Genomic DNA, 22,221 nt, shown 5'->3' with positions numbered 1-22,221 from the left:
TCTGAAAAAGGACGCTTAAAGCCGCACTGGTTGCCCACGTTTGGTTCCCGTTTCGATGTGGTGCATGATGGTTGAATGCATTATTAATTCCGCCTGGATGCGTACACTTCCCACCACCGGGGCTGTCCGCTTTCGGTGACGATTCGCCATTAGTTCGTTTGTCACTTTCGTTCCATTCATTGGTCCATCAATATTTTAAACCGATTAAACATTGTCCCCCAGCCCGTGTACGTGCTCGAGAGAATATGCGCTGGTAAACCTCAAAAGGGCATCCCACGCCGACGCATTTATGGGCCTCACTCCAGCGCTTGACCGCATTTTGCATCGATGGAGCCGAAAGTGGTTGGAACGGACGGTTGATCTAATTAACGCCTCACCCGATTACGGTAGGACACCCAGTGAACGGTGCGAGACGAGACATGAATGCTCGATTCGATCGATACAGCACGAAACGAGACCATGCCATGTCGGTAACACCATTCGGAGGTTACTGAACGCAGTTTAGCGCAGTTTAACTCACTTAACGCGAACGTACGCAAACGGGTCGCTTACTAACGCGCTTACGCGCCAGGATACGCAGGATACGTAACGCGCCTACTAACTATTCCCGCAGCGGAAATCAGAAGCATTGGACCTTTTCACCGGGAAAAGGAAATGATCAATCCCTCGCACTAACTTTACGGATCGCTAGCAGAAAGCATAGAACACAACATTGGCACAGTTCCCGTCAAGCCGACAGGTGGTGGACGCATGTTTTTCCGTCTCTCTCTCTCTCTCTCTCTCTTTCCATTTTTTTCTTCCTAATACCTCATCTACTTAATAATGCACTGGGTCGTCTTATCTGTGTGAACGTTCGCGATAAGATATTACACGGATCGATACGCAGGGACGTTCACCCTACTTCGGGCCGGGTTGACAACACTTGATGTGCTCTCTAAACGTTAAACGACAGCTCATCCAAGTGATGCGCACTTGTGCTAGCCTACAAATCGAACAACAAATAAACTATGACCAATCGCCCTAAGCCCTACGCCATCTTGGTCTCACGCTACGTCACCTCCGGTCAAACGAACGGACCCGAATAGTACACGCGCTTCTTCCGCGGCAGGATAATCGGTTTCGAGCAGAGACCCGAGTCATCCAGGAAGTGCTCGTAATTCCTGCCACCAGGTCCGTTCTCGGTACCGGCACCGGTTGCCTTCGCTTTCGCTTTCTCCGCTCCAATCTTGGGCGTTTCGTTGAGCTGCATCAGCTCCTTGAACGACAGGCTGTTGTAGGGAATTTTCCCATTCTTCGGTGGCGTCACGGGTGCACTCTTCTGGATGATGTCCGGCGGTGGCACGATCGGTCCCACACTCTTGTACTCCTCGTCTAGGTTGTACTCCACGTTCTCTAGCTCGTCCTCGCAAGGGTCGTCCTCGAGTTCGGTTGCTCCCGCTGGACCGTTGGCCGTTGGTGAGCTTTCATTACCGTTGAGTTCCCCGGAATTGGCGGGCTTTTCCGAGCATGACGCAGTGTCCTTTTCATCAGTCGGTGCTCCTGCGTCAGCATCACCATTCGCGTTGGTTGGATCCGCCTCGACAATGACGTCCGGTTGGTTGGATTTCCCATACTCAGCGTCCAGATTGTACCAGTCAAATTCCGCCTGAATTGGCAACTTACTGTCCTCGGCGATGATTACCGGCACCGGAGTTGGCATCGAGACCGTCGAAACCGCGGCTGATCCACCTGCCACATTTCCCAAACCCGGTGCTTTCTTTGCCGGCGAAGTGGACGATTTTATCGGTGAGTTTCCGGTGCCACTTCCGGTGTTACCAGCCACGCAGGACACGCTCCCGGGTAGCGTCCCACTCGAGCCGGGTGTCTTGAGGTTGGGAATGTACGAAACCGACTTCACTGGGCTACCGAATTGGGCCAAACTGCTGCTACCCAGCGCGAGGTTCGTGCTCGAGAGTGCTTTCGTCGAAAGGGACGACTTTAGCATGGACGGTTTTAGGGCCGGTCGGCCAATCGAACCGGTCATTTTCAGGCTCGGGATCGACCCGGACAACGTCCCAGCGGTTGGTTTCGAGAGGAAGCTCAACTTATCGACCGGTTTCAGCTTCGAGTGGAACGCCACGCTCGGTATTTGGCTAACGCCCCGGAACGCCGGGCTGAGGTCCTTTACCGGTATTTGCTTCTTCGACGCGTTCCGGATGGCGGGCGACTGCTTGTTGATCTCGGCTATAATCTCCGACAGTTGCTCCCGGAACTCACCGTCGTCCTTTTTGGCCGGTGTCACCACCGGCGTCGTGCTTGTCGTCGTCGTCACTGACGGCATTCCTGCGACGGCACTTTTGATCGGGCTTCCGGGTCCTCCGGGCGATTTGGTTATGTAATTATCCTGGCTGATGAACTTGTTGAACGGTTCCTTCTTCGGTGGCACTATTTCCGCCACGTTCGGGAGTTTCGGCACGTCGGCAAAGGATTCCTCCAGCTCGGACGCGCTTTTCTTGCTGCCCGTTTCCACCGTTTCGGACGCATCCTGCACCTCCAACGTGACGAGCCCAGCTTCCTGCTCGTCCACTATCGAGTAGTCATCCTCACACGCGTCCTTGTGAATCTCCGCCACAATCTGAACGCACTTCACCGAGTCCTGAATCTCGCTGATAGAACAGTAGTCCGGTTCCGATTCCGCAATGTCGCTTTGTGCGGACGAGTTTCGTCCTTTCGCCGCCGGTCCTACAAGTGACTGATTTCGTTGCCCACCCTTCGAAAGTTGCTGCAGTTTCAGGAGATTGGCCGGCTTCGGTGGTAAAGCCGGTGGAGTTTTGCGCTTCTCCGCCAGTGCCTGTTCGCGTTCACGGTCCTCCGAACCAAGCTTCGACTCCATGTCGACGTAATAGTTCGAGTAGGAGTTATGCTCCGAGCCGATCGGTTCGTACTCGTTGCTGTAGATGCTCTGAATTTCGTAAGTAGGTGAAACTTTGTCGTCCTTTCGGCCAACCGAACCACCCTGGCTCGATGGCGCCGACTGAAGCGATATCCTTGGCACCTGCACCATGCTGTTCTGCGTCGAAAAGTGCACTCTCTTCGATCGAACCGCCGTTTGCTCCTTTGCCGGTGGTGGAGACGGTTGATGTGCCTTGATGTAGTGCTCCTCTTCACCGGTTCCATCGCCCGTTCCCGTGTCCTTGCTGCCATCACCAAACCCATCCATCGACTGCTGGAGAAGTATCTGAAGTGGAAATTGAAGAGCAAAAACGAGGTTAGTTTAAAACCCGTTCCGGAATCGCTACACCCAGCCATCTCGGTTACCTGATTGACGCACTCCAGCACCGGATTGACGGCCGCATTGCTGTACGGTTTCCCAAGTGCCGTATCCGAGTCCTCCATATCGCTCGCACTGGCATACCAATCATCGTTCGTCTCGATCGTTTGCTTCATCTCCATCCCCTCGGTGTACTTCTGCTGATTTGCTACACTTCCAGCGCTCGCGTGTGCTTCATAGAAGATAGTTCCATCATCCAGCTCCATCTGTTCACTACCATCGCTTCGTTTCGATCCTGCACCGCGAGAAGGATATTCGCCTCCACGCTCCAACTGCTGCTGACCATCATCGGCAAACCTCCCATGGATGCCATGTAGCGAATCAATCCGATTCGAGTACGGTGCCACGTTATCGTAGTTGTTGCACTCCCGGCGGTTCTGATCCAACCGTTTGTTCTCCTTGTCGCTCTCGTAGTTCTCGTAGATCACTATTTTAGGCACATTCGCATTTGGTTCGATGTTAACGTACGCCTCGTGGCCCGGTTCCTCCTCAAGCCTCGCTCGACCGTTCCGTTCGCTGGCCAGTTTCGCCAGCGTACCCGTGGCTGGTCCGGAGGCCGTACTTTTGAAGCTGCTTGCACGCGATGGTCCTCGCTGGTAGCCCTGGTAGGAGCGTTTGCTTGTGTACTTCCGGCTTCGGCGGGCGTCCTTAAACGAGTTGGCCCGCACGTACAGTGACGATTCCTGTTCCTCGCTTGACGACGCATATTCCACGCTGTTGAGGGACAAGTTTTCTGTTCGATGGAGAGAAAAAAAAGGGTCAACCAACGCGTTAGTAACGCCTTCTTTGAGTTCGATCCCTTCCAGGATCCCTTCCATCAGCCAACTCACCCGTATTTACACTCTCCGCTCCATCATCCCGCAGACAGTAGTCGAAGGTTTGCGTCCCGCTCGTACGGCACTCGAGCCGGTAATAGTTTTTGCGACACTTCGGGCAATATTGGGCCACCTCTTGGGAGTCCCCGTCGGTGGTTGGAGCATCCTCTAAACCCTCCAGATCAGCCTCCCCAACGGCTTCGTCGGCGAGCTTCCGCTTCATCCGGTTAATCGTGCAATTCTGCCGGTTGATAACGTCGTCCTTTTCGTACAGCTGCTGCCGGATGCGATGCTGTTCGTGCTTTAACCGCGTCTCGAACGCAATCAGCCCCTTCAGGATGCGGGATAGCTGATCGTCGCGGAACTTCCGCTCCCATTCCAGCTCCTGGCTGACTAGCTTTAGGTGCGCCCGCGGTCCAATCACACCCTCCGGCATGCCACCACTCGTTGGGCGCTGTTTGCGTCTCACCTGACCGTTGTCAAGTCGCCGCAACGGTTCGTCCTTCGGTGGGGAATCCTTCGGCGTTCGGCAGACTGCCGCATCCGATGTCGAGCAGCTATCGTCGTTCGTCATCGCATCGTCCTTTTCGGCCGCTTCCGTCTGGAGGGTGGTGAAAACCGAGGGAAAACAAAGAAACAAAAACGATTTTTAGTACACCAAGCGGACCAAGACGGGAAAAAAAGGCGAAACTGAATGCGGCTAATGCGCTACGAAAAGGGAGGAAAAGCGAAACTTAAATGATACACCGGGCACGGGTGACCAGTTCCAAGTATCCCCTTTTCATCCCGGTTCACTATGAGAGGGAGAAAAAGTGCTCCCTACGCCCGCATTTGCATATTTATTGCTCACTTCACTCGATGGAGATTACGCTGGATTAAAAATGTTCCGTGGTGGGATCATTTTCGCAAACTACCACCCAGCCACGGGTTTCATGAGTTTGTTTTATCAAGTGGCAGGCTTCCATCGCTGCCTCAACGAGACGTTCCTGGCGACGGGTTGTGCCTTTTACATTTTGTACATAATTATTGCCACGACTTTAGAGCTAGCGAACAGGCACCAAAGCGCCACCAAAGTTGCCGGGTATTACACAGACTTAGTACCCAAACCAACGAAAGAGAAGCACTTTACAGTGACTCCGGGATGCAGGAATGGGACAGCTGATATAAGCCACGGTAGCGGCCAAGGTATGACACGCCGGAGAAGCCACTCAGTTATAACAATTATTCAAATTATCCCAATTTTCCCGAGGAGAGAGCAAAACATCCGCCTAGCCCGGCTACCTTTTTCTTTCGCACGGTCTGCCAAAAATGGCCAGCGTTGAAAAGTGCATCCGAAAAAAAAAACACACACACACAACCCCAATGGGCATTCGTTATCGTACGGGAGAGTGCATAACTTCCGAGCGGTTAATCACTGCACGAGGGTGTTTATTTTTTGCCATTTAATATACTTCCCACACTGCTTGACCGGACACTGCTTCGAGGAGAGTTCAATTTTCGTTCGATCAATATTTATTTTCCGCAGTCGCACTTCCCGCCAATCGTTTGCGAGGGCGCACGATATGAAAAACGTGAAAAACAACCAGCTTCGACTCTCCGGGAGTGAGCAAGCAAATAAAAGAAAAAAAAAAGAACCCACAGGGTAGGAATTTTCATTTCCATGCAAATTTCCGATCCATCCGCGATCGGGACAGCTATTATGAGCCTCCCTCGCGGCGCGTTGGTGTGCAATTGGTGTGTAATATGAATTTTCACAATATTTTTACATCACTCCAGCTTCGACCCACGCGCTGTGGTGTGTGTTATGCATGAGTAATTAAATCGCAACGAATGCCATTTCTAATTATTCCACCCAAAAACGGACGCTTGCCTGTTCCCAATGCGGACTGTTGTTGCACGCTCGGTTCCACACCAAATTGACCACACCAAGGACAATCGGCGGCTGCATTCCCTCGGCACGACACGTCGTAAACTGATGCTTTTTTGTTTTATTCCTACGATTTCATTTTCCATTATCAAGCACGCCGCATGATAAAACACACCCGTACTCGCTGATAAACTTTATCATGAGGACGATCATTAAAAAATGCGTTCCCATCCATCAGCGCCATCATTGTCGTGATTATCGACATTCACAACGCCTGAGTAACGTACCACCCACGCACGGGGGTTGGTTTGATAAATTTCCGCGCTGTTTATCTATAAAAAGGTGCGATAACATCCACCACGCCCATGCCACCCACACGCGGGTGTTTCGATCGCGACGTAAAACGATTGATCTCGGCATCTTCCCACGGCCCTGGACCTTTTTGGGGTTGTTATCTGCAACATCTTCCTGTTTCGCCGAAGGTTAAACGTTATCACATCTGTTTGTCGTCCGTTGAGGGAAAAAGCTTCCACACTCTCGGATCGCCCATTAATGGTTTAATTACTTCATTAGACTGCGCGAATCACACAAACCCGCGAACCGCAGTGAAAGTGCCAACGACTCCCGTGATTCGCCCGGGCCCGTTATTAGTTCATTCGCACGTTTAGAGCTCAAACCGTTCTCGTGCGTGGGGTTGTCTCCTTCCGATTCCTCGCTTTCTAAACGTTTATTTATAAATTATCGATCACACTTTCCACTGTAATGAAAATGACAGAGACACACTCAAAACCCGCCGTTGTATGCGAGAAGCGTAATTTCACTCCGCACTGGGGACAACCTCGAGGTGATGGGTTGGGCTGGGTAATTATCATTACACCCGCTCCTGCACCTTCTTCTGCCTTCTCTTCTCTACAAACCACCCCCGATGGCTACAACCCCTAGATGCATATCAAGGAGCGCATTCCTCGCGTGGACAGTGACAGTTCAGTGATAGAGATTGAAAGACACCTTGCCGTTGGTTTCGGTTACGATTGCTCGATCGCTTATCGCCTTACGGTCTCCACCTAATGGTTGCAAATTGCTGCATCGAAATGGTTCAATTAAACCGGCTGCGTTGATCGCAACGACCTGTCGCCAGACGGGGCTTCGAGACGGGGTTCATCTAACGATTATGCTGCTGCATCGCGTCGTCTCTGACACGTGCTTTTGGAAGGCAGAAAAATGGCGCAAATTACACAACATTCGTGGCCCAGGGGTTCAACAATTGATCGCTCCGGCACCCGGCTGCTCGGGGTTTGGAATTAACTAAATCCTAAACAACCACCACAGCCCCAGGTTAATGGGGCGCATTGAGAATGTTCGCCCGCAAACAACGCTAAATTGTTTGCATAATTCAGATGCGAGCGGCACCGAATCGTAAACAGGCAGCCCGCCTGGCAAACAATGGCAACCGGAGAGGGCCGATAAGGGCTTTGATAAAACGAAAAATCAAACATCGACGAAGCCTGCACGGTTGCAGCGTTGCAGCACGTAATAAACAAGTGGGTGTTGGTGGGAGTTTTTTTTCTCTCTCTCTTTCTTTTAATGCAAACTTGAACCGCTCTTCAACGTACTTCTGGTGCGCGCTGGTTGCTTGGAGACGAACGATAAATCATCGATGATAAAACCCATCGACACAAAAGCACCGTGTGCTGTTTGATAAGCGCGATAAAGCGCGATAAACGAACGCGGAGAACGCGCAACACGTGCATTCGTGTCTCGTTGCGAAAAAAAAATGGCGCATGGGAAAAAAGAGGCCCTTCTACGAAACCCCCCATTCGTCATCTCGAGACAAGGCGAGAGAACACAGGTGTAAGCCCCTGGGCAAAGGTCGCACATGTGTACGTGTGTGTGTGCATGTCCGTGTTGCGTGCTTCGCTTCGGATTAAGCTAATTAGACTACGTGGGATCGCAACAGCAACAGCCACCCGGTTGCACTTGTGGCACATTTAATGCGCTTTTAAAACAACCCCGCTACAATTGCATGCATTTTCGCGTTTCGTGTTACTAGCGTGGCTGGGGTGGAAGGAGTTTTCCCGGCTTCCGAGCATTACCTTACACCCCACGCGACACCCCTACTGCACCTTCCGGGTGAGTAAGAACAAAAAAAAGTGCTATTAAAACTCGAGCCTCGAGCCCGCATTTGTGCTCGGTGTTGTTGCTCGCGAATGCCCGGAAAGAGGGTTGTTGCAATCCGCGCAACAAAGTGCTAGAAATGTCGAAAGAATCCGACCCCCACGAACATGAGACCGCGGCTGCTAACATGGCACCCCGTTTCGCCATCCGCATGACCTTCCGTTATTCGGAGCATGCTTTCTTTGCGTTGCTGCGTGGTACGAAACGTGGCAAGGGATGCGGTTTTTGCGTGGCGAGCGAATGGAATGTGTAGCGTTTAGATTTACTTCGCATGCACATGCACATGCAGATGCACTTTGTACCCATTCGGCAAGTCAACGACGTTCTCCTGGACGCTCTTCATATTACTTACAACGCTACGATCGTACTTGAAGCAAGGCTCTTCATTTACTGCAAGAGAAGTTTCGCTTCTGTGGTCTCTTTTCATGCGAGTGAGAGCGCGAAGATGCGTGAATGCGTTGCATCATTAGAAAATCGTGCGTTTTTGAACACTATGTCAGTCATTAAGCTGTAAAAGGCACATTTGAACGGAAAAGGGTCGATATTTTGAATGTAATTTTTTTTTCCCTTTTGCAATAATAATTTCCCGACCGACCCCCTGAATGGCCATTCACGATGAGTCGCAGTACATAACGAAGAGGATATCATTTTGTTTGATCATAATATTCAAACCACCCCCATGAAAATGGCCAACGATCCGTTCTAATGGCTGGTGGGTTTCTTTTCACCAATCACCCACCCTTGACAGGTCCCTTATTGGGGGGCGCGGGTCGATAATATGGGCAAACATTAGCTTTCATAGCCCATATGCTCACTGCATCGTGATAATGCACACCCACACAAGCAACCCGCGCCCCGATATGGATGGCGGATACATTCCCATAACCCTTAACGAGCCGGCGTCCCTACTGTCGGCGAAGGAGCAAACCCTCCCACATTTGGCAGCAGAAGGCACAGCACGTGCGTCCTATTTTCCTTTCGATTTGCAAAACGTGACAGCCACGACGACATGGCCACGTTGCTGGTTACTGACCATACCCATTGGGCGTTCGAAACGCACCTCGAGGGCATCCCTTCGCAATTAGCCTACCGCCCAATGGCAATAAACTGCTTTCAACATCTCCCCCACGCGGATGCCAAAATGCCAAGCCACAGACTCCCTGACGTTGCACTTTTTTCTCCCATCCGAACGAATGGAACGCCGCCATTCGAAAGTGACGACTAATCGCTCCAATTTCTCCGCTCCGGTGTGGCCTTCCCGCATTCGCAAGGCGTTTCACCTTTAAATTAATTTTAATAACCAAACCGCGGCAAACCTTTCGCGGCGGCAGTCCTGTAAAAGGTGAATGCTTTTTGGGTTGGGAAGCCATTCGCTTCCGTCTCGGTGTCAGATGGAAGAGAACGGTTTGCGCCAAAGAACGTGGTTATTTCCTTCCTGGAGGGTTTGAGGCGTTTGTTTATTTGCTGGACTCTTTGTTAGAGCACGCTTCAAGGGTTACTAAGAAGGTAAATGAAAATGACGCCAACTGGCTTGCGTGAACTCCACTCGCGTAGTTCAAATCGACCCCACGTTTGATGCGTTTAACCTGCGCACATGGAATCGATCGACCACCAGAGCGATCGACAGCGTCATCCACCAGATGGAGCCCATTTTCGATGGGGCACTTTCGAAACCCTTTTTGACTTTGAACTTGGAACGCTCGCTGCCCCAAGGGGCTACGTTTCCGTGCATCGAAATGTTCGACCACGTGCTCTTCCTGCGCGAACGCTCACGCGAGCGCGCGCGTTTACGCAAAGGGAAGAATGTGGCTGGGCAAGTTTCCCATCCGCCAGCGTGCCATGAGGCGACTCGTGCGATGAAAGATTAAGCCGTGCGCGGCCACAGGATGGCAGGAAGTCGCCCGGTGGTGCCTGGCCTCTAATTTGTTGATAGACGCTTCAGCCCACCTTGGGAGACTGGTTTTGCTGCATGGCTGGGGTCGTCGAGCCGAACAAGACCGCCCGGTGTGACGTACGGTGTCGATAATCTCTTCCAATACCGGTCCTGGATCTCGAGCCAGACGCCTGCCCGGTTTTGTTCGCGTGCCGTTGTGGCGAAAATACAAAAAAAAACGCAACAACACACCCAAGCCCTCACGGTAGGGAGATCTCGCGAAGACGATCGAAGACGTGGTGATGGTGTTGATCGCGTCTGCGCCACCATCTGGTTGCTGGGTATGGGACAACGAAAGAGAGAGTTTTCACCCGGCTCTGGTCTCGCGATTGGAACATTATTCAAATTAGTCTAGTCTCCCTGGGGTCGCTCGGATGTGTGGTTGGGTCGTCGGCATCCACAGCCGCCGGTTTCGATCGCGCGAGATCATCTTAGTTCATCGTTTTCACATCCATTCCATCGGCAACTTTCCTTCAGCGAGAGATCTGCCATCCATGCTTAAGGGAAAAAGCGACAATGTTTCGTGAGCAACGTCTAAGGATAGGACCTTCTCTAAAATCACTGTGGCGTCACCTGAGCACCAAAAACGACGATGGTGATCGGTGATCGTGACGCAAAGACCTGCCCAATGAGCTTCGTGGGTTTTGGAATGCTTCACAAATTTGCCATCAAAAAACCATCCCTTATCCGATCCCTACAGAGGACAGCCAGCGCGTGATCACGATCGACGCTCCAAGTACAGTTAATTTTCTCCTGTCCCGACGGATCACGACGAATCAATCGGAAAAAATGGTGAATTGTCAACGCGAGCCCGCGCTTCTAAAAACGTCCGTCGATTCTAGGAAAAGCGTGACAGCGATGACACTCCGTTTGAAGATCGTTCCACCATTCCGTGGAATTGTGGTTCTGCTTCGCTTGACGTGCCGTCAAGAAACGCTTTCTTAGCAAGCCAACACGCCACGCTCGGAATGTTTGGTCACGATTTTGGGGCCCGTTTTACGACTCATCGCTGGCACCGAAACGATCAGCTGACAGGAGTCGAGGTTCTAGAAGAATTGAGGATCCGACCGATTTAAGTCATCGCGCGTCACGAATTTGGGTAGAAAAGCGGAAAAAACACCCCATGAACGACGAAACCGTGACGCGCTTAAGAAGAGCGCTTGACCAAATTGGGAAGAATGTCTTCGATCTAAATCAACCCCCAAAAAGGCAAATAAACCGGCCCCAAATAGGGCCTCCTAAAATGACACAAACCCCCTGAAGGGAGCGTTTCGATGCGTTCCATTCCTCCCCAAAAAAAAAACGGATGTGCTTTCATTTCCGATCGTGCGTGTTCCCTGCTGTAAGCCTCATCACATCGTCCTCTAACGCCATCCGATGGCTCCAATGGACGTACGCAGGCCAGACAGGAACTCGGGAACATTCACCCTTAAGCGCTAGCCAATGCGGGCTTCATTACGAGCTCCAAATTGCCAATCAAGCTCACCGTACGCCCGTGTCATAAACCTGTCAATTATGATCCACTCCGGACCGGAACCGGTGTCCGTCTGGCCGCGGGGATCGACCGATTTATGAGCGCAATCGAGCTGCGTGAACCTCGAGGGCGAACCACCCGATGCGCCCGCTATCGATTGCCACGTAATTGCCATCGTGGTCATAATCAAATTAGGCAAACGTGTAAATGGCTCGCTTCCTGCCACGACAAGGTGCAGCCTGCGGTGTCTGGGAACCAACGGCTCGCTTCCAACAGCTGGGAAACCCAAACTATAGCTCCGTTCAGGGTCACCAAGGTGGGTTTTGATGCGCACCGTCCCAAAAGGGCAGACCCTTCGCTTGGTCGGATCGGTCACACGGTGTGGCTGCGCGATCCGACAAAATTATGATTTTAATCGTCCAAACAACGCGATTTGACCGTGACATTTTGACGATCAATCACACCCCCTTGCGGTGGCTGATGGGTTGTGGGCGAAGTTGCGAGCTTCCACGCGGTGAGAACTACGAAAACGAGCTCATAATGGGCTTTTGGGTAGCTTTTGAGAAGGAGCTTTAAAGGCGGGTGTTTTCAGATGACTGTATCACGCCGTCAAATTCCAACCGATTGAGGGACATGAGGGTTTGAAATTGATCCGAAACCCAACTGCATTTTAAGGATCTCTCATAGCTGCTGTCACCCGAGGGTCAGATCGAACTGTCAAAGAGCTCACGTGTGTCAACGGCGCATTACATCGCACTTGCGATACCAAATTAGCATAATAATGCAATTAGCAATCAGACGGCGTACACCGGCGTGACTCACCACCACGTTGGCGCTGGGACTGGGTCGGTGATGCAGCAGAAAAGCTAGCGGACAAGAAGAAGCGAAAAAAAAAACAACCACCCAACGAAAACATCGGACCTTCGCAAGCTCGGTATCGCCGTGCCAGCTCGATACGAAAGTCGGCCAGCAGTTGCAACAGTCCCCCTCCGTTGGTGCTTTATTTGCGATCTTAACTGCCCCCTTCTCACGATTTTCAAGCCCACCCACCCACCCACCCAACGATGACGATAAAAATAAAGCAGGCCACCAAATGGCGAATGGGCCATCGAAGGTAAGCAAAACAAAAACCCAGCGAGCTCCATAACGAGCCTTTGGCGCGTTCACCCACGTACGCTCTCGGTGAGGCCAAACAAAAAAACGCTGCTGCGTATATCTGGGCTATAATGCACCGAAAGGGCACCAGAGAAGAAAAAAAACCCAGAGAACTCCCCCGCGTTGACACGCGCTAAATTGTTGCCAGCGGCAGCACGCCAAAAGCGACGCATCGTGGTAACCGATCTTCGGCCATCGATCATGTGCCGCTTGCACAAACATCCATCCATCAGCGTCAAGCCCGCGAAAAAAGGGCTCACTTGGAGCTCGAAAATGGCTCCCCCAAAACGAGACAGCTCGAGGGCGGCCACGTGATCTCAGGTGGCTGGAACCGTAACGCAGAAGAAAGCTCGACTCATCAGCCGCGATCGGTCGTGTTTCGTCATCCGTTTGCTCGGGCGGTTCGGAATGTAGGGCAACTCGAGGCATTTAATTGAAAGGCAGATCTGTGAGGGCGGAGAAAAAAAAATCGAAGCACTAATCGTGATCTTCGTTCCGGTCGCACAATCCAAGCCGACGACTCTTCTTCGAGCCTTCGAGCGGAAGGGATTTTCCACCTTTTGGGTGCCTTTTGGACGGTTGGGTGGTTCGTTTCGATGCGTTTTTTTTTTGTTTTGTGGTGTAAAACTCAAACACCTGGAGGTATGTGTGCATTGCGAAACTGCCGAACAGAGCGCCGAATTCTCACACGTGAAATCGCCCCGAACGCTGCCACGTGACCTCATCCGTGAAAATGGGAAATCCCTTCACCGCCGGCACACGGCACACTTTAAAGCGACACAAGATCACACAAGGCACCGCCACAAGAGCACTCCCCTCCCCCCACCCAAATGTGGTCGCCCTTCGCGGGTGTTAGGTCGCGACCGGGTGCGGACTCCTTCTTTAAGCAGTCACTCGCGCGAACACTGTTAAATATTCATTAGAAACCACCAGCGGCCCTGTGTAATGCGCCCCGCACTGTACGATTATGGCGATTGATGCGGGGCCCGTTCGTGACACTTTCCTGGCGGGGTTTCAGGATCCGCGTGAGACGATCGGTCGGGAGGACACTGGTGGAGCGTTTACGGACAAGGTAAGTTATGGTAATTTGAGGTTTTGGCCGCGCGCAAACGATTGTGCGGTGGTACGAAACGCCACGACACGCCAGTACCGAATGAATATTGGATGCTTCTTCGGTAGGCATATTGCATAAAGAGTGGATAGTAATTTGAAATGTATCGTCCTCCCTCGCATGAACCGCAGCCACCGCGAAGAAGGAAAGATCAATAAACACAGTGTTGTGGGCCTTTTTTGGGATTGGGTTTGCTCGTTCCTCCTGCATTGTCTTTGTGGTGCCGATGATTTACGTATTGCTTCATTGCAGAGCGGCTTTCGCTTAAATGGGATGCGAAGAATGCATAATTCTTGAGGTAATCGAATTCTTTTGGAAAAAAATAACGCCAAGGATGCTGTTGAAAGAAAAAACAACAGCAGATTCGGTCGCATGAAATTATGTTAATGGGTGTGACTAGAACAACCTTTTATGGGTTTATTGGAATTGAATTGAATGGAAAAATGTAGCAAAAGTGAAAGAAAGAATGATGAGAAAATCAAGACGGAAAATTCGAAACAAAGCAACAAGATACTTTTTGCAGTAACATGTCAAATAGTACCTGTTGTACAGTCAAAGATTGAGATTAAAACAGCTAATATTTCATCTCATAAAATCGTATCTGATGCAAACATTTCGCTAATCCAAAAGGTTCTATTTAACATCAAAACCGCAAATAAAAATTATCGACACTAGCTTTGATCTTCTGATGACACGAACAAAAGGATCGCTCAAGGGCATGCCATCTACTAATTTGCTGATCGACCCATCAAGGCATGGCCAAAACGATTCGTTTTGTCAAAATTCATTTTGTCTTATTTATAGTCCCACGAAGGCGTTCGCCGCAAGGCAGCCGGATGCGAACCTCAAAAACATAGCAATTTTAAACCCACCTGCACCGAAAGCTCTTGAATTCATTTCGCAGCGCTTGGATTATGAAATTCACTTTTGCCGCCCCAAAATTGTATCTTCCACCCGCTCAGACAGAAAATTTCCACCATCTTCAACAACGACACGCCGGAAACGGACGCAATAGCCCACCACGAATGTACAGACGTACGAATTAAGCTTTCGGAAGATTGCGTTTTTCTTTCAACTTCAATATCTAACGAAAGCGCCGAATGAGAGGACGCGATAAGGCGATGGAGAAAGAAACCACCGACCACCGAGCGATCGATGTCGAAGGGTTCGCAAGGGCGATCAGTAGCCCATTGCCCCAACGAGCAACGACCTTTCCGGCCCAACGCGCCCACGGGCTAAGTGGAACGGAACATTTACCGATTAGTACCGGAAATCAAACGCGATTGGTTCCATCACCACGGTGGAAGACGCCTCCGAAGGGCGAAAGAGGAGTAGATCGTTCAAAGATCCGCTCCAAAAGGTGGCTCGTATCATCAGCTGGCCACGAATTAGTGACTTTCTCGCGCTGCGAGGGCTTTTGGGGTGTCGTTCCTTCCGGAACTGGTTTGCCTGTAAGGGATCCGCGTCACCACCCGAGCTGATTGATGCTTTGGTGGCCCTTCCATCCACATCCGGCCAGCGTCTTAAGCGATATTCGGCATTCCGGATGGACGGGCGAGTGAAATTTTTCAACAACACATCGGAAACGGTCGCATAAAACACGCCACGGGAAGAGCCAATATTGAACCCGATCCCATCACCCACCGTTGTGCGTGTGTGTGCGTGTGGAAAAATCAACATAAGCCCGACACGCACCCGGTGTGATCGTCGCGAGCACGCCAGATTTATGGCGTCTATTTAGCACGCTTATTATGGCTTCCCTTTTACGGCGACCGGTGAAGCATCCGGCGGAAGACCGGAGCTTGCGGGCCCGTTTATGGCAGTCACGGGTGGTGGCGTGGGATTTTGGCACGAGCACGAGCTTTCGCGAGCACGGTTGTCACCGTTTTGACGCTGCGGGTCTGTTCGATCGATTTTTTTGGCCTCTTTTTTTGTTTATTTGTTTGCATAGCCCTCCCGATCGCTCGAAGGAAGCCGTTTTTTTTACAGCCCCACCAATCGAGGGGTGATTTAGGGGATGGAATTTTGCGTGGATATCGTGTAAAAACCACCCCGAACGACACCGAACCGATGTTAATCCAAAGCTAAGAGGATCTGCCGTAATTGGGCACCATGGCTTATGGCGTTGGGGGACGATTTATTCACGCGATGGCTTTTTCACAGCTTCATTCCGGTTTGAGAGAAGACATGCAAACACGTCATTTACGGACACCCAAGAGCCGAAAATGTCCTCAATTCGTATGGATATGCTAGAAATTAGTGCCCGATGTGGAGTGTCAAAGTTTGGAGCCGACATTCGAACATTCGTAGCTTTTTGAGGCTAAAAACGCAGCATAAAATCCCCCTCAAAGTAAATAAGCACAAAAACCGAAATGTCACCGAAAGGAAAACATCATCAAAACCGCCGATTCCACCATAAATCATCGTTCCAAAAATGACCTAGAGTCACGAGTACTCGCTCACCGGTTTCGCTTGTTTATCCAGCTTAGACCCTGCGTAATTAATCCCTCAACCAGCTCGATGGCCACTGGAGAGCCTCGCATGCAAGCAGCAGCACTTAAACTCCACCATCCGGAGCGGGGTCAACCATTAACGAAAATAAACCTTCACCAAATGGCACGGCCCTCCATTGGGTACACGAATTTGCATCATTAATGATCGCTCCAGCGCATGGGGGTAATGTCGCCTCTCGCAGGAAGCCAACGAATCCTTCCCCCGAATGGTTCGATAGAGTTGTTCGACTAAGTTTCCCGCTTCCATCGGCACACGTGGGTTTCATCTCAGCGGGATCAAGACACACGCGACATTAATGATCTTCCTCCACCGAGGTGGTTCAATCCCTCCCCAAAAAAGCGCATAAAAGCTTCGCGAACTAAACCACCCTTGGTGCTGCACCTTCCGGGCAGCCATTTTATGGACACGCGGGCGGAAGACCCCACGACGCACAGGTAGGAACCGAGCGTCCAAGAACAACCGATCCGACCGGTTCAACCCGGCCAGGCTAACAATGGTGGTCATAAACCTGCGACTGAAACCGCTGGCCTCCAGATTCACCTGAACGTGCAGGGTGAGTGGGTTGGCTCGGAATTGAGCGGCTCGTAATGAAATTTATCGCTTGGAATACGCATATTTTTTAATTGGTTTCATAACCGCAAAACGGCGCCCCAAATGGGTCGGGTGTCGTTTTGGAGGAGGCTTTATTTCAGATTGTTGCTCGAGATGTCTTTCTTGGCTCGATCTAGGAAGCGTTACTTTGAGGAGAGCAACTTTTAGTACGGTCGTTTGTAATCGCGTTCCTACACGGCTTAGTTAAGAGCCATACCCATCTTGGTCTCTCGGAATTAAACGTAAAAATATCTTCATCGCAGTATAAACTAGATCAAGCTGTTTTGGCAAAAAAGATTGGTTTGAGAAAGGGACAGATATTTGAAACTTTGACCACGGCCACATACGCACAACGTTCACTCGGGAAAATGAGCAATTTTCATACGAAATTCAACATGTGGCTATTTCCATAAACTCAACGATGATATCATAAAAGCTCGTAAAGCCATTAGCCAAGCTTTGTCGAAAAAGACAAAAATAAATGGGAATTATTAAATGCTCTTTTGTGACGTTGTACAGCAACATCAAAGCACATCGTAACGTTTTTACATCTCAAGGTAACGTACACCCTCCGTCACCTACTTCGATGAGCAGTAAATTTGACAGCAAACCCTTTAACAACTTCCTTCACCCGATGAACACTTGACGACTACCCCTAAGGGTTAAAAATCCACCCCATTGCTACCATTAACCGAGACAACCGAATATGATTACACAACGCCCTCGACCAGCTTATTACACCGCCCAATCTGCAAGCCAAAGAGGTCGAGAACCTGTAAACGAGCCACATCGAATCGAGCCCAAATGCAACTCACCAAAAGAAGCGCTTCCGTCTATCGCCCGTGCGACGGACTTCCATTCATCTTCGACAATCGCTCCAAACCGCTCCGGCTAATAAGCGACTTTCGATTTCAATTTCCTCCCCGAGGGGATTTTATCATCCATCCGCCAGCATCCCTTCACGACCGGTCGGCTTCAGCTGCTTTGCATTTATCGTGCATTGTCTGTGCATTACCATACCCGGAGGCTGGGGTTTTTCCTTCAGTTCTTTCGTCGCCCTCATCGGGCGTCGTGGCCGCAGGGCCGATTGCGAAACGGTTTCTAACGAGCAAACAATACCGTACCGGTTAGATACTGCTGAAGCCATTAATTTACAATGCAACCCCCACCCAATACACGATCGAATGCATCGGAGACCTCTAGGAGCGCATGGTGGTACCCTTTTTCCTGTTTAACGTCCCAGCGCCAGCATCTCCCTCTACCAAAAGGGCGCTAAATTGATCGAAAAGGAGGTTGAGAAATAATACCGGCGCGATAATTCACCCGCATCGAAACGATAGCCAAACCTTGGGGACATTGGGTGTCATTTGAAAAGCGAGCGTTTCGTTGCGGGAGTTGTGGCAAAACCCCGCCCGAGTAATCCTTGCGCTGTAAAACACAATTTACATTTCACTTCTCGATTCTCCCCCGTTTTTGGGGTGGAGCGCTCCATTCCATAACGTTTTGCGTAACGGTTTGTGTGCATTCATCAAAGCAAAGCGTGAATTTCGCTGAATACGATCCACACCGATCCAATTGCTAATGGCATGCGGGGCGAATGCAGCGAACTTTGACCTAGTAAAAAAACGCCACCACCTCCTTTAGCACCGGCTCCTTTTTGCGGGGTTTTTATTTTCGTTTCATATTTAAGCTTGGGCTGCGGCTTTTTTTTTCTTCAACTCACACGCTCATCAAAGCACCGAAGTGGCCGTTTCAAATCGCACTTTACACGTGCCAGTTTTGGGGCAGGCTTTGCGGCGTTACGTTACGCCCGCCAGGAGAGTCCTCTCACCGACAGAAGAAAAAAAACCCACCCCAAAAAAAGCGATACTTTCCTTTCATAATGTGGCGTTGTGCTTGGGTGAAGATGAAAACTGCTACCAACGCTTCCAGCGCCAGATGGACCACTGGATTTTCGCCTGCCAAAATCTAATTAGTATTCCGTTCGCTCGAAGGCACAAAAGCCGCCAACGACTTCGGTTGGCCCTAGAAGCCGTATCCACGGGGTTGGAACCAGATCACCGATCGGAATCCGTATCTGTCGATCAGCAGGCAACGGAGGACGAACACGATTCCACACAGACGATTGCATAACCACACCAAAGCGCTTCTTCCTTGGACTGCCAAACACAATGGCCAATCTGCATCGAGATCGGTGGCCCAGTTGCATCAAGGCTCGATACGGTCGAATCCCTGTTGGGTGGTGGAACGAGAGATTGGAGTTCCGAGTGGATCCGTTCCAATGGCCCCCAGCTGGAGTCTGGGCGATTTCTTACGCGAGCACGACACTTTACAACACACTCCGCGACGCGAATCGTGCTCTGTGGTGGAATGAGTTAGGGTTGTTTAAGGTGTTTGGAGTGGGAAGGACTCCCGAGGCCAACGATTAGCGTGTCACGATTTTGAACCATTACTGGCAAGGTCGGTGTGAAGCCGAATCGTCATTTAAAAATCAATTTTCGGTAAATGGTGCCTTTTTTTCGCCTTCTTTGAAGCAAGCCAAAGGCGACAAACCAAAAGCGTTCCACGTGATGATATTTCATAAGTAGTTATGATATCATTTCTAACAGGAATGGTGAGTTGGTGTGGTTTGTAATATCGTTAATACAAAGCTTATAATGTATACAAGGCTATGCAGCATTACAATTCATCAACATATAGAAGGCTGAGAAAAAACTAATTGAAATATTTGATAACGGAGAATTGACGGATATTCTATGAGAATAAATAACATTAAAAACTATAACCAACAAGATAAAAAATTAAAACTTCAAATGGGCTAAAAACACATGAAAACATTAAAAAGAATTCCAATTCATGTTTCAGTCCATCAAACACAAAGGTCTTCGGCAAACAGACATTCAACGGAGCAGAGCGAAAGTACTGTTTCCATAATTGCCTTGGTATGATTGCTAGATCCAAGTTATACTAACTATTACGAGAACAGACCGGTACAACATTAGCTCATGATGCAAGTGACGCTTGAAGACCGCCTTCGAGTTGCATCGATTGGAAGAAGTACATAATTAACGTCCCCTCCGTTCAATTCTGTTCTTCATGCGCAACCGTTTCCAACGAAGTCCTGCACCAATTCTCAACTCAACCTTCCTCGTTCAAAAGAAGCCCTACGGAGTCTGATAAAGTCCCTTCACCCTAACGCATACATACCGTGCTGCCCTGCTCAGGATCGGTGTAGAAAACGCTCCGACGTTCGCTGCTACTGCTGAAGCTCGAACTGGAGCTATTTCGCTTGACACTCGTGGCCGGACTGCTGGTTCTGCTTCCACCGGTGGATTTTCTTAACGCCACACCACTTCCCGGTCCACCGATTGACGAAGCTCGGCTCACCGTGCGAACGATACACGTGGATCCACCATCCGATTGCAACGGTGGTAGCCCATTAAGCGACTGCACGATCTGCACGTTCGAAATGCCAAACATTGTGGCCACGGTAGAGGGCGCCACCGCGCTTCCGGCTGTCAACGCTGGGTTTGCGGTCGCTATTGGTTCGCGCATTGTTCACCGCGTTTCGCCACACCATGGCCTAGGCACCGGTACACGTGCACTTAAGACGCCGAGTTCCACGGACTTCGAATTCTGACGGGCGCCAAGGACCTGCGAGGAGAGACAAGAACGAAAGAAACCGGAAAATGTAGCCACGTTGAAGAAACTGCGCAAGTTGAGGTCCTTTACTGAGCGTAGGCTGACGGTCAGGCCTAAGAATAATTCGCATAATTTAATAACCCCTCAAAATGACTCCACTATAAGCCGCCGTAAGGCGCTGAGCCTCCCAAAACTAGCTCTACCACTCGTACGGCCTTTCATAATTCGCCACGGAACCGGCCGGGTCTAATGAGATTAAATGTATCCATTTTCAGCGCCATTTTTCCATCTATTTGTGGTACCTTTTTTTTCCATCCTCCTACCAGCCACACATGGCCACATCGCCGCGATTCGCTATTGATCCGACCGTGGCCCTTCCACCCGCACGTGTTCGTCCTTCCCTTCACGAGGCCGTCTGCGGTTTGGTTGACGGCGCTTTCTGTTCGACCTTACTGCATTGGGGAGGGTGCATTATTTCCGGCAATGAAAACGACACCCTTACCGAGCGAGAAACAATGGCCGACCGGTGGGTGAGTGTATTGCTGACGGACCGCCACCAGTGGACCATTAAAACGAGCTCAATTAGCGATTCGATCTCAACGGACGCCCGGAGCAATGGTATACGGAGAAGGTGTACATTTTATTCGCTCATTTTGCACCGCTAATGGGGAGCTAATTTTGGGCCCCCTCTTACCGATTGACTAGATCCAGCGTTAGTGCGGGAGTTTCTCCGGTTCCGTTTGATTTGGTACTCTCAGCTTTTTTTTTTATTGTTTCTCGAGCCACTTCCTTTCGGTTGCAAACCGCAATCGCAATAGCCCTAGGGTCGCGGAATCGATGCCACGGCTTGGCACGGTTTGGCACCAACGAAAGCTCCGGCTGGGTTTTGAATACGTTTCTCGAAAGCTCTCTCGCGAAAAAAAAACCTCCGGTTCGGTTGGTGCCTTTCGAGTTCCCCCCGTTTTGTGCAGTCGAATGACTCATTCGCGCCACAATGAACCACCCAAAGCCTTCGAGGAGCCACACCTTAGGTCCGCTGACCATATGCTGCCCTTGAACGGCACCGTCGATGGCGTCGAACGTCGGGGAGTGCAGCAAATTTATTTAATAAGCAGATAATTCGTCACGCCCGCCGGTAGGAATTGGTTCGGAATTTCGTTGTCGTCGTCGTCGTTGTGGAGGGATCTGGGCCGTGGCGCGTTTTCCAATCAATCAGCCACGGAGATTGGGCTACCTTTCGCGAGCGACACAGTGGGACACTTTCGGGGGTTTTCCAGTAAGTACTTATTGGTAGAAAGTGCGCTTAATGTTCCGGCCATTACGAAGGCTTTTTTAGTGATTTAAATGGCGTTTCTACCAAGACGAGCTATCGAACGGTGCTACTCTTGCACGAATATTCCACTAAAAACCCAGTTGCTAAGCAACCTTCTGCTACATTTTTCATCACATTCCAAGCAACAATTTACCCACGGCGCAGCTAATGCGCCTCGGATCAGTCGCGCTGTCATCGCGTGGCATTCCTCGTGTAGCCTCCAAACGGATCAACGAGCCCTACTATCTTAAGCGGGTGACAAACCGAACCACCATCGATCGAGAGATAACCTTCGAATCCGGATCAGCTACCAGCTACGGAT

The 22,221-nt window shown here is 50.6% G+C and overlaps 1 protein-coding gene across 1 annotated transcript; it reads right to left on the bottom strand.

Annotated features, from left to right (window-relative positions):
- Window positions 1–509: 509 nt before the first annotated feature.
- LOC128723453 (uncharacterized) lies at window positions 510–20,500 on the bottom strand. The gene is made up of 4 exons (XM_053817197.1): window positions 20,153–20,500; window positions 4,141–4,726; window positions 3,298–4,043; window positions 510–3,217 (listed from the first exon to the last, which is right to left on the bottom strand). Exons 1-4 carry the CDS (start codon window positions 20,498–20,500, stop codon window positions 1,064–1,066), a joined length of 3,834 nt encoding a protein of 1,277 aa, XP_053673172.1. The 3' UTR covers window positions 510–1,063.
- Between the last annotated feature and the right edge of the window lie 1,721 nt (window positions 20,501–22,221).

Source organism: Anopheles nili, chromosome 3, assembly GCF_943737925.1.
Source record: "Anopheles nili chromosome 3, idAnoNiliSN_F5_01, whole genome shotgun sequence".
In the NCBI taxonomy this organism is placed as follows: Eukaryota; Metazoa; Arthropoda; class Insecta; order Diptera; family Culicidae; genus Anopheles; species Anopheles nili.
Note: the sequence above shows the minus strand (reverse complement) of the source record. Positions and strands in the feature narration are given on the sequence as shown.

Bases quoted from the DNA above. Each gene is read 5' to 3' on its own strand.
- LOC128723453 (XM_053817197.1), bottom strand. From the start codon at position 20,500: ATGCGCGAACCAATAGCGACCGCAAACCCAGCGTTGACAGCCGGAAGC. The intron at 4,727-20,152 runs GTATGTATGCGT...ACCACCCTCCAG, and splicing joins ATCCTGAGCAGGGCAGCACG to ACGGAAGCGGCCGAAAAGGA. The intron at 3,218-3,297 runs GTAACCGAGATG...TTTCCACTTCAG, and splicing joins TGCTGGAGTGCGTCAATCAG to ATACTTCTCCAGCAGTCGAT.